The sequence below is a fragment of the Moschus berezovskii genome, chromosome 17, assembly GCF_049115385.1.
Source record: "Moschus berezovskii isolate FMDL1 chromosome 17, NW_MosBer_1.0, whole genome shotgun sequence".
Lineage (NCBI taxonomy): Eukaryota > Metazoa > Chordata > Mammalia > Artiodactyla > Moschidae > Moschus > Moschus berezovskii.
Genome location: NC_142476.1, coordinates 80,059,680 through 80,071,806, shown reverse-complemented (window position 1 = coordinate 80,071,806; position 12,127 = coordinate 80,059,680). Strand labels below are relative to the sequence as shown.

The 12,127-nt window shown below is 37.4% G+C and overlaps 1 protein-coding gene across 3 annotated transcripts in view; it reads left to right on the top strand.

The window, feature by feature from the left end:
* The window catches only part of LOC129551702 (uncharacterized), a 447,940-nt gene extending 439,285 nt beyond the window's left edge, over window positions 1-8,655 (top strand). For all 3 annotated transcript variants that reach the window (XM_088845551.1, XM_088845550.1, XM_088845549.1), the window contains exons 5-7: window positions 1,905-1,980; window positions 3,022-3,153; window positions 8,556-8,655. In XM_088845551.1, coding sequence (XP_088701677.1) covers window positions 1,905-1,949 — 45 coding nt within the window. In that variant the 3' untranslated portion in view covers window positions 1,950-1,980; window positions 3,022-3,153; window positions 8,556-8,655. The remainder of the gene's footprint in view (window positions 1-1,904; window positions 1,981-3,021; window positions 3,154-8,555) is intronic.
* The last annotated feature ends 3,472 nt before the right edge of the window (window positions 8,656-12,127 follow it).

Here is a 12,127-nt window from a genome sequence, read left to right as displayed (position 1 = left end):
GTGATGTGCAGGCTATGGATTTGGAAATATTAAATGATACAGATGGACTTCCCAGGTGGCACAAATGGTAAAGAAATTGCCTGCCAACACAAAGATTTAAGAGATGTGAGTTCAATCCCTGGGTCGGGAAGGTCCCCTGGAGGAGGGTATGGCAACCCAGTCCAGTATTCTTGCCTGGCAAATCCCATGGACAAAGGAGCCTAACAGGCTACAGTCCATAGGGTTGCCAAGAGTTGGCACAACGGAGGAGCTGAGCATGCAAGCGCGTGCACACACACACATACACACATATCATTCTAATGTCATTTAGAATAGTTTCGCTGCCCTAAAAATCTTTTGTACTCCATCTATTCATCTCTCTCTCCCTCCAGTCTCTTGCAACTACCAATCATTTTAAGGTTTTCATAGCTGAGTAATATTACCTTTGCCAGATGTAGCATGGTTTATCCATTCCCCTCCTGAAGGACCACTTGTTTGCTTCCAAGTTTTAGTAGTTATGAGTCAAGATGCTATAAACATGCATGTGCAGGTTTTTTTGTGTGGACATAAGCTTTGAACTTCTTTGGATAAAGACCAAGGAACACTATTGCTGGACCCTGTGATAAGAATAGTTTTATAAGAAACTAAGGAACTGCCTTCCCAAGTGTCTGTCCCATTCTGCATCCTCACCAGAGACAAATGAGCTTTCCTGCTTCTCCACGTACTCAGCAGCGCTTGGTGTTGTCAGTGTTCTGGATCTGGGCTATTTTAATGGGCATATTGCGGGATCTTGTTTTAATATGTGTTTCCTTGATGATGTATGATGTGGAGTATCTTTCCGTATGTTTATTTGCCATTTATTTATCCTCTTTTGTGAGGTGTCTGTTAAAGTATTTGGGCCATTTTGTAAGAGGGTTGTTTGCTTTCTTATTGTTGCATTTTAATAGGTTTTTTGGTGTATTTTGGACAATAATTCTTTATAAATTACATCTTTTACAAGTATTTACTCCTAGTCTATGACTTTTCTTTTCATTCTTTTGGCAAAATTTTGGGCAGAAAAGAAAATTTTAATTTTAACGAAGTCCAGCTTATCAATTATTTCTTTCATGATTTGTGCTTTTTGTGTTGTATCTAAAATGCTATACACAATATCTATCTAGATTTTCTCCTCTGTTATCTTCTAGGACTTTATAATTTTGCATTTTACACTTAAGTTTGTGATCCATTTTGAGTTCAGTTTTGTGAAGGATGTAAGGTCTGTGTCTAGAGTTTTTAATTAATTAATATTTTCGCGTGTGGATGTCTAGTTGTTCCAGCACCATTTGTTGAAAAGACTATCTTTGCTCCATTGTATTGCATTTGCCCCTTGTCAGATATCAGTTGAATGTACTTATGGGTCTATTACTGGGCTCTGTGTTCTGTCCTCTTGATCTGTTTGTCTGTTCTTTTGCCAGTACCACACTGTCTTGATTACTGTAGCTTTACAGTAACTCTTAAACTTGGGTAGTTCTCCTCTATATCAGTCCCTGAAAACTTTGCAATTTGTAATTAGATTACATCTATTTTTTCCAACATAGAGAATATTTTTTCCTGCTACTTATTTTATTTTTATCGTGGGGAATACAGCTCAAATAAAAGTCAAAAAACAGAAAATGTGTTGAAGATCACTTTCTCTAGCAGTTGTGAGTTACTGTGTCAGCACTGATGAACAATCTCACCTCATTCCTTTTATTTCCTTGATTCAAGAAATATTCATGAATTTCGTCTTTAAGGACAACAAAATTTTTATAGTAGATTCTTCATTAAAGGGCATATTTGGGGGTGATAATTTTGAATTTAAAAAGTATTTTATGAGGACGTGTACTTGATTTACTATATATATATATATTCTTTTTCATATTCTTTTCCATTATATTTTATTATAGGGTACTGAATTTAGTTCCCTGTGCTGGAGAGTCGGACACGACTGAGCGACTGAACTGAACTGAACTGAACTGTATAGTAGGACCTTGTTGTTTATCCATCCTATATGTAATAGTTTACATCTGCTAATCCCAAGCTCCCAACCCATCCTTCCTGCATACCCCTGCCCCCTTGGCAATGACAAATCTGTTCTCTAAGTTTGTGAATCTGTTTCTGTTTAGCAGATAGGTTATGTGCCATATTTTAGATTCCACGTGTAAGTGATGTCATATGGTATTTGTTTTACCATACCATACTAAGTGAAGTGACTTACTTCACTTAGTATGATAATCTCTAGATCCACCCATGTTGCTGCAAATGACATTATTTAATATATTGGACATTCAATTTTGAATATTTGTCTCCAATATTTTTAACCTACTAAATGACAGTTTAATATTAACTAAATGGCTTACATATCAAATCTGTCACTATCTTACATTTTTTTGTTTTACTGGTTGTGATTAGCAGAAAATTTGTGGGTGTTGTGACCATTCATTACTGCAAACAAATAATGTTATGACATGTATTGTATTTCTACTCATATTTTAAAGTAACTTCTCAGTATTCAAAATGCATAGAATTTCTTCTCTGTGTAATACAGCACTTTCTCCTTCTTCCACAAAATACCTGGAATAGGATGCAAGTCTTGGGCTTCATGTAGATTTTCAAGATGTGAAAGAAACCATCTCAAAAGATAAAATGTGGATTGGTAGAACCATATATTCATTCCCTCATTAAGCATTTATTGGGCCATTATTCAGTGTTCAGAATTTCTGTTTAAAGCACCTAAAGATAACAATTCAGTTTGATAGGACTTCATAAATGTACTTTATAATTTAGATTTAGGTTTCCACGGTTTTTATCAATTTAGTCACATACAAGTGGGGCTGTTTGATCATATTCTATTTCCTGGCTTCAACATTTCAAGCCTCTCCAGGGCAGAAATGAAAGATTATGAGTATGCTACATTTCTATAGCTCTTTCATTTTTTTCCCCAACCCTAGCTTACTTTCATGTCTGCAATAAAAATTTTGATCCAGGTCGGATTTATGTGAGCATTATTTTTTTTTTTTTCAGATTGACCTACCCCGTGACTGAATTTTGCAATGAATCCTTATCAGGTTGTTATACACCATTGCAACTGGGCACCTTAAAATTAGATGGAAAGAACAGAGTATGTTACCAGAGGATGTGCTGACTGGATAAAAAGTAGGTTTTACCTTGTTTCATTTTTTTTTTCTGAGCATAGAAACCACTTTAAAAGTTTTCAGGTCTTTAAAACAGTAGCTCCAGATGTTTTAAATGTGCTAAGGTGAGCAAGTGCAGTGAAAAACATAAAACACTGTGTGAAGGCGATTCTGATGTACTATTACATTAAAGAAAGTAGATGGAAGTTCAGGAACATACTGGCAAGAAACTAGAAAAGCCAAGTTTTCTACCAACTGGTTCTGAAAGGCTGGATAAGTCATGATGATCTTCCTTGCGTCTCAAGATGCCTACAGATTTTGGATCAAAATTTATTATCAATTAGTGTTACCACTCTGAATTGACATAATTTTGACTGACGTCAAAAGAACAGTGTTTTATTTAGTTCATCCAAAATAGATAAATTGGCAATGTCTATAAGACATTTGGGAATTGAAAATAGTTCATAGAATTCCCATGACTATCTTGAAAGGTGGCATGTATAGTGATTAAAATATCTAGGTTGCTTGGGTTCAAATCAATCAGCCATTTACTAATGGAATGACCCTGGAAAAGCTTCCTCATCTCTCTCTGCATTTATCTCCTCCTCATTTTAGAATGAAGAATCCCAAAGCTCATAGCTTTATTATAAAGGATTAAAAATTTTGTGCATGTAACTTATATAGAATTTCTGAATACAGTAGGCACATAATAAATGTTTGTTATTATTTTATCCATATTATCATTTGCATCATTATTGTTATTTTAGAGTCCATTTGGTGTAAACCCTGGAGTCCAGGGTTCTGGATTGAAAACCACTGGTCTAACCTCATAAACTCATTAAGTTGAATTTTAATTTAGAGAGATAAAAATTAGTCAAGCAAGCATTTATAAAAAATATTCTCATTGTTTATTTAAAAAGTTATGAACTATTAAGTATTTGTTATATGGTCTCAATAGTTAATTAGGAATAGTTTACCCCTTTGACTTTCTCATTGAGTTGACAGAGATTAGTCAGTATATGACTCTTACTTGTTGACAAATACACAGGAGAGTTTTCCATCCAAGGGTGTCCAGAAGCTAAAAACAGGTCATTCTTTTAGGGTTGACATTATTTTAATATGGAAATCACTTTTCTTTTTAAATTCCAGCAGTTTTATTCCCTTCCTCCCCTCCTTTCTTCCTTTTATACTGAAACAATAAGGTAAGTTTTCTGTGCTACAGCCTGAGTATGCCATATTCGGACTGTATATCCAAATGTATAAAATAATAGAAAGTTTTATGAATGATTTGTAGTCATACATACTATATAGAAGATTCGGGGTAAAAATTTATGTATAAAAGAGCTCACAGTCGAATATATACCATATTATGATGAATGAGGACATACTAAATTTCTTCTCCATTTCTTCTAAAATATAGACTGCATTGTGTGATGATATACTCCCACAAAATACCATTCTAGTAACACACACTTTGGTTTATTATTTCACTTGGGCAGCTTGATTTTGCCTGGGCAGTTCTCTGTTAAAAGTAGAACAGTTTGTATCTAGTGAGGCATCTTATTGAATGTTGCTTGAAAAACTCTTCTTTCTATAGTAATGTGCACAAAATAATATAAATTTAAACAGATGCTGGTCTGGTTTTATTACATTTAATTCTGGGCTATGTAGACACATTATCTGGGTCCTTTTGGCACCACATAATCATGGGGTCTCAAAGAGTCAGACACGACTGAGCGACTGAACTGAACTGAAATGAATAATATAGCATTGATATACAAGAAATAGTTTGTATGTGAACAGCACTACTGTACATTTTATTTAAATGTATAGATTTACCCTAGGGTCATGTTGTCCCTTCTGTTTGTTATATTTTCCCTTAAAGAACACTGGCATAATATGTCTCCTTAAGGGCCTGTCGAAATGTTGGATTTTAATATTTTATATTATAATTATACTCTGATGTTTCCTTCCAATAATAAAACAACCCTAGTTTCTCATAAGGAATAACACATTTGCAGAACCTCATACGAATTCTAATTTTTAAACTGGAAAATTTGTGGTATTAGGAAATATTATCAGAACTATTTTCACTTCTATTCACTGTAAAAGAAATGGTCTAAATGAGGTTTTAAACTTTCTTTTTTAAAGTTTGCACTTATTTTCCCTTTCTACATGTATGAAAAATTTTTAACTCTTTTATTTCATTAACAAGAAAAGATACCAAACATAAGCATGAAATATAGACTATTTAAAATATACTAGTTGAAATATACTTAATTTTAATAGGACATAATTAAATTCTCAAGTATGTGTGGTACAGTTTGGTGTATAATGGTAGATTCATTTGGAAAACTTAGAATGTTACTTTTTTCTTTTGTAATAATAATTTTTATTAATTTGCAGTTAATTTCAATTAAAGTTAAAAATATAATTCATATCATGAGGCAAATGGCTAATTTCTATAGATTACTTTAGAGGTTTTGTATTAAATTTATTTTATATAGATTTGAGACTCATTTATTGGATATTGATTATTGAATATGATTCTTTGTTCATGAAATGGTCATTTTATGTCATGCTTAGCCATATTTCTATATATGTAACTTTTTAAATAATCGAATAATATAGGATAAACTTATATAGAAGCATCTTTATAAGAATTCAATAAATCTAATTCTCACAATTTTATTGTTATAATTAATTTTGCACTCAATCTTTGTATCCATGTCCTAGGCAAGATCACAGAGGTCACTAATAGTCCATGTTTATTTTTAGACAATCCTTGAAAATTTATAATGACATAGGAATTTATCAACTTACTTATGATATTAGCAAAAATTATATTAATAACTATTTGCATCTAGCTAAAACAGTGTGTTCATATGAAGGACTGATGCTAAAGCTGAAACTGCAATACTTTGGCCACCTCGTGTGACGAGTTGACTCACTGGAAAAGACTGATGCTGGGAAAGGTTGGGGGCGGGAGGAGAAGGGGAGGACAGAGAATGAGATGGCTGGATGGCATCACCGACTCTGTGGACACGAGTTTGAGTGAACTCCGGGAGTTGGTGATGGACAGGGAGGCCTGGCGTGCTGTGATTCATGGGATTGTGGAGAGTTGGACACGACTGAGCAACTGAACTGAACTGAACTGAACTGAAAACAGTTGACTGTGTGGATCACAATAAACTGTGGAAAATTCTTAAAGAGATGGGAATACCAGACTACTTGACCTGCCTCTTGAGAAACCTGTATGCAGGTCAGGAAGCAACAGTTAGAACTGGATATGGAACAACAGGCTGGTTCCAAATAGGAAAAGGAGTACGTCAAGGTTGTATATTGTCACCCTGCTTATTTAACTTATATGCAGAGTACATCATGAGGAACGCAGGCTGGAAGAAGCACAAGCTGGAATCAAGATTGCTGGGAGAAATATCAATAACCTCAGATATGCAGATGACACCACCCTTATGGCTGAAAGTGAAGAGGAACTCAAAAGCCTCTTGATGAAAGTGAAAGAGGAGAGTGAAAAGGTTGGCTTGAAGCTCAACATTCAGAAAACAAAGATCATGGCATCTGGTCCCATCACTTCATGGGAAATAGATGGGGAAACAGTGGAAACAGTGTCAAACTTCATTTTTTTGGGCTCCAAAATCATTGCAGATGCTGATTGCAGCCATGAAATTAAAAGACGCTTACTCCTTGGAAGGAAAGTTATAACCAACCTAGATAGCATATTAAAAAGCAGAGACATTACTTTGCCAACCAAGGTCCGTCTAGTCAAGGCTATGGTTTTTCCCGTGGTCACGTATGGATGTGAGTTGGACTGTGAAGAAAGCTGATTGCCGAAGAATTGATGCTTTTGAACTGTGGTGCTGGAGAAGAGTCTTGTGAATCCCTTGGACTGCAAGGAGATCCAACAAGTCCATTCGAAAGGTGATCAGTCCTGGGTGTTCATTGGAAGGACTGATGCTAAACTGAAACTCCAATACTTTGGCCACCTCATGTGATGAGTTGACTCACTGGAAAAGACTCTGATGCTGGGAGGGATTGGGGGTGGGAGGAGACGGGGACGACAGAGAATGAGATGGCTGGATGGCATCACCGACTCGATGGACATGAGTTTGAGTGAACTCCGGGAGTTGGTGATGGACAGGGAGGCCTGGCGTGCTATGATTCATGGGGTTGCAAAGAGTCGGACACGACTGAGAGACTGAACTGAACTGAACTGAAAACAGTTAAATACTCATCCTGTTAGAAAGATAAGGTGGTAAAAATGTGTCTGTAATGTATTTTAAAGATGATGTAGTGATACTGCCACAATGAACTTCTGAAATAAAACTACTAGTTTATATTTTAATATGGTAAGTTCCTTATGTACAAACCAACTTTCAAAGATGCAAATGTGCCTCTATAGGCCAGCTGTTGTGCTACTGTACTTTTCAAGGTACTGTACAGTAAATTTATTTTCTTCATTTTTTGTGTTTGTTAGTTTTTTATGTATTATTTGTGTGAAAAGTATTATAAACCGATTACAGTACAGGACTATATAGCCAGTTGTGTTAGTTTTATACTTAGGCTAACTTTGTTGGACTTACAAACAAGCTGGACTTACAAATACACTCTTGGGACAGAACCTACTTATATGTAGGGAATTTAACTATATTGGATTATGTGTTTTTACTATTGTTGCCATCCTTACTCTTCTATTTAAGCATCAGCAAGTCTTTTATATACACTGAGTTAAGTATACAATAGTCAGAAATATCCCTCCTTTTATTGGTAAAGAGCAAGTACTTTAAAGAAAAAAGCATTTAGTGAATTTTATAATCTTATTTTTAAATATCAACAGCTCAACTTTTGATGACTCGGAACAGGGCTTATACCAGTGAGAGAGAAATGGAGATGAGTAGAGACAGCACAAAGGGCTGGACTGTCAAAGCAGACTGACTCACATGAGAAATCTTTCCCAATAACAAGCTTAGCCAGTGACTTCAAGAAGACATACAATCACGAGGCACAGGTGGAACAGGGAGGGAATCGGCCCTTCAGTGCAGTTACTCAGGTTACTTCTTGCCAGGCAGGATGTGCTCTGGCTCAGGTAATGCAAAGAGCCTCTGTGTGATATTTGTGTCTGCATAAATGACACAAAAGAGGGCCATTTTGCTGTGACACATTATCATTTCATTTCCAGGTGGTTGTATAGCTTATGTGACATTTTCCAGGAAGCCTTGCACTATAAATTTGTAGATTCCAGATTTGTTTAGTACAAATGGTTGTAGACAAATGAAGTATATTCTGCTAAAATATTTTCATAGATGAAGACCCTCTTGAGAGAAAGTTGATTAGTGTGTGTACCAGGAGACCTGTTGTCTGCTTGACTGTAAGGAGATTTGGTAAATTAGTTTCTTTGTTTCCAAGGGTGTCTCCCCATCTCCTTCCTCCTACAAGAGAGACTGTGGACTGCAGACATTCTGCTGAATGATTTTCTTCCCAGGAGCCATTCTTGAAGAAGACAGGGTGAGTGGGGAGTTCATCCACAGGGCAGAAAAGAGATTGGAGGAAAATGCATGTAGTTTAATGGTTGCTGGGTCTTTGGAAAGAATTTCAATCTTTGCTATAATCTTCTCAGCTGAGTCCAGGGAGAAGGCATGACTCTGGAGATACTCTGTAAGTTTGGAGATATTTCAGAGCTGAATATACTCTCTGAGATATCTCCATGACTTACATAACAAGATGGCTAATGTCTTGGAATACTGTGATTGTCAGTGGTTGAGTGCAGTATCTTGTGGACCAGCCTGAGTCATAGCAGTGTTATGGAGTTTTGCACAACCAGGTCAGGCATATTGAGGGAATATTTATGAATTTACTGTTATTACAAGAAAGGCATGGAGATAAATGTGACTGCTTCACCACTGGAAGAAGGGATATATAGAGTGTGAATCCATCAGTGAGTCTCATGGAGGATCACAGAAATGAACAGCAGATGTGATAGAGAGATGATACCCAGACAAGGCAGGATCAGCTGGGCTCAGGGGAGGCCAGAGATGGTACCCGCCATTACATGGACAAGCTGCCCTAGATTCAGTTCCAGGAAAACGTGTAAGGCCACTGGAAATCACATAACTTTGAAGAGGGAAGGAAAAAGAAGGGGTGGGAGAGAGCAATAGAAATAGGACTTGCTTTGATTTAATTTTACACTGGAAAGGACCGTATTACCGTAAAGATAAATTCTTCTGATGGGAAAACACATTGTAAGCCAAAGTTCACTCAGACATAGAACAATAAATATTATATATATTTAAAATATTGAATTCATGACAGTGGAATTTCCAACATGCTCTATTACTTTTGTGCTGTGTGCTTAGTCACTCAGTTATGTCCAACTCTTTGTGACCCCATGGACTGTAGCCCTCCAGGCTCATCTGGCTATGGGGATTCTCCAGGCAAGGATACTGGAGTGGGTTGCCATGCCCTCCTTCAGGGGATCTTCCCAACCCAGGGATCAAACCCATGTCTCCCACGTTGCAGGGGGATTCTTTGCCATCATAGCCACAAGGGAAGTTCAAGAATATTGCAGGGGGTAGCCTATCCCTTCTCCAGCGAATCTTTCCATCCCAGAAATCAAATCGCGGTCTCCTGCATTGCAGGTGAATTCTTTACCAGCTGAGCTACCAGGAAAGCCCCTATTACCTCTGCTGAAGAACGAATGATAGAGGACATTTTTAAAAAAAAACACCACCTCTGTCTTTACGTGTCGTGTTACCTCGATCATGTTATTAGTCTCCTGGCCATTCAGTTTCTTTACAAAGTAGGTATAGCTATGCTTATTCACACAGTTGCTGTGAAGAGTAAATGAGATGTAAATGAACGCATTTAGCACTGGAAAAGACTCTGATGCTGGGAGAGATTGTGGGCGGGAGAAGGGGACGACAGAGAATGAGATGACTGGATGGCATCACCAACCCGATGGACATGAGTTTGAGTGAACTCCGGGAGTTGGTGATGGACAGGGAAGCCTGGCGTGCTGTGATTCATGGGGTCGTAAAGAGTCAGACATGACTGAGCGACTGAACTGAACTGAACTGGTACACCTACTGGTAGGTTTCCAATAAGTGTTTGGAAAAGCCTGATCTGAAGCAATGTAATTGATGTGATACTATTCCTTATCATTTTGCAAATTATTTAGTTTCTCTTTCCTTATTAAGACAATTCTTCCCTGACCCTTTGAGATTTGAAGTTAAGACTTCTGTTCTTCTGTTTCTAGGACCAAACATTTCTGAGACCCAAAGATTGTATGTTCTACTGTTCTACTGTTACTGGGCTTCCCTGGTGGCTCAGAGGTTAAAGCATCCATCTGCAATGCGGGAGACCGGGGTTCGATCCGTAGGTTGGGAAGATTCCCTGGAAAAGGAAATGGCAACCCACTCCAGTATTCTTGCCTGGAGAATCCCATGGATGGAGGAGCCTGCTGGACTCTATAGTCCATGGGGTCACAAAGAGTCGGACATGACTGAGCGACTTCACTCACTCACTCACTGTTACTAGAAGAAGGAGTTATTGTTGCGAATGGATGAAGAAATATACCAGGTACCACAAAGTCCCTTTGTACTAGTGTGGCCATAGTGTCATAGGTCATAGTCGATCAAAGAATCCTTACAGATGTGGATCTGAATTATGCCTTGTACATTTCTAGATGCAGTCCTTTTATTATGGAACCAAATTTGGATCTACCTGCCCATGTGCAGTAAAGTCAATCTACTGACAGTAGGTGGTAGTGAAGAAAAGGGCAGCATTTATTGCAGGGTGTCAAGCAAGGAGTCTAGTAGTTTTAGTACTCAAAATACCTGAACTCCCTGAAGACCTTCAGGGCAAGGTTTTTAAAGACAGGGTGAGGAAGAGGGGTTATGGGGTTTACGATCCACTCATGGACATTTTTTCTCCTTGGTTGGTGGTGAGGTAACCAGGAGTCAACATCATCAACCTCTGGCTCTAAGGAACTGGGGTCCACATGCTTGTGGGCAGCATACAGTTAACTTCTTCCACCTGGTGGGGGTTTTACTATCTATAAAACAGTTCAAGGGACATGGCACAGAATGTTATCTATATTCCTTGAGGAGGAACTAAATGTCCTTGACTGTGTTTAATGGCCAAACTGTTATTATTTTGTCTTGACTGTTTTCCTTTTCTTCTGCATTTTCTGACTTCTCTGATTACTCTTTGAAACTGGGAAAGCCTAGGAGGCTAAAGTTTTTCTACAGACAAGGGGCAGAGAGAGGACAATGCACTGAGGGGTGGGGGTTCTCTTCTGGGAAGGTCCCATAGGTTCCTGCTCAGTAACACTCTAGGAGCCATCTTTTTTTTTTTTTTTCGGTAATACTGATGTTTAATTATTTGAACTCACTGTGGGTTTTTTTGTTGTCCCATCATAATTTATATGAGAGGGCAAGGCAAACAGGATTTCTGATATTTCATTTATTTATTCATTTTTATTTTACAACTATCAGTGGAAATACTGATATTATGGGCCTGTGTACATTTTCAAGAGTTTCTATTCTCCTTAAAAGTAATAAGTAATACTTGTAAGCTATTGAGAACACATTCTCTTATGAAGTCAGGAATGTACAGGTGTAAAAGATGCAATATTTCCCCAGGATATATTTTTAAGCACCAATCAAAACTCAACCAGTAACTTCATTTTCAAAAGAAATCCACTGAGCTTCTTTTGTGTTCAGATGCTATAACAACAGGCATGAAACTAATTAGAGACCAAAGGCTACACTGCCATGTTGTCTCCTTTGAATGTAGCCCTGGAGATTGAAGGAAGCTGGAGGGGAACATGGCTGAGTGTATCACCCTTTAACAATAAGTTAGCCCAAAATAAAGCACATTTCTGCCTGCAGTTTCTTGAATTTTACAATTGTTTCCAGGGAAACATGTATAATTTAAACTTCTACAATTTCCAAATTTTCTACTATATATCCCAAGATACA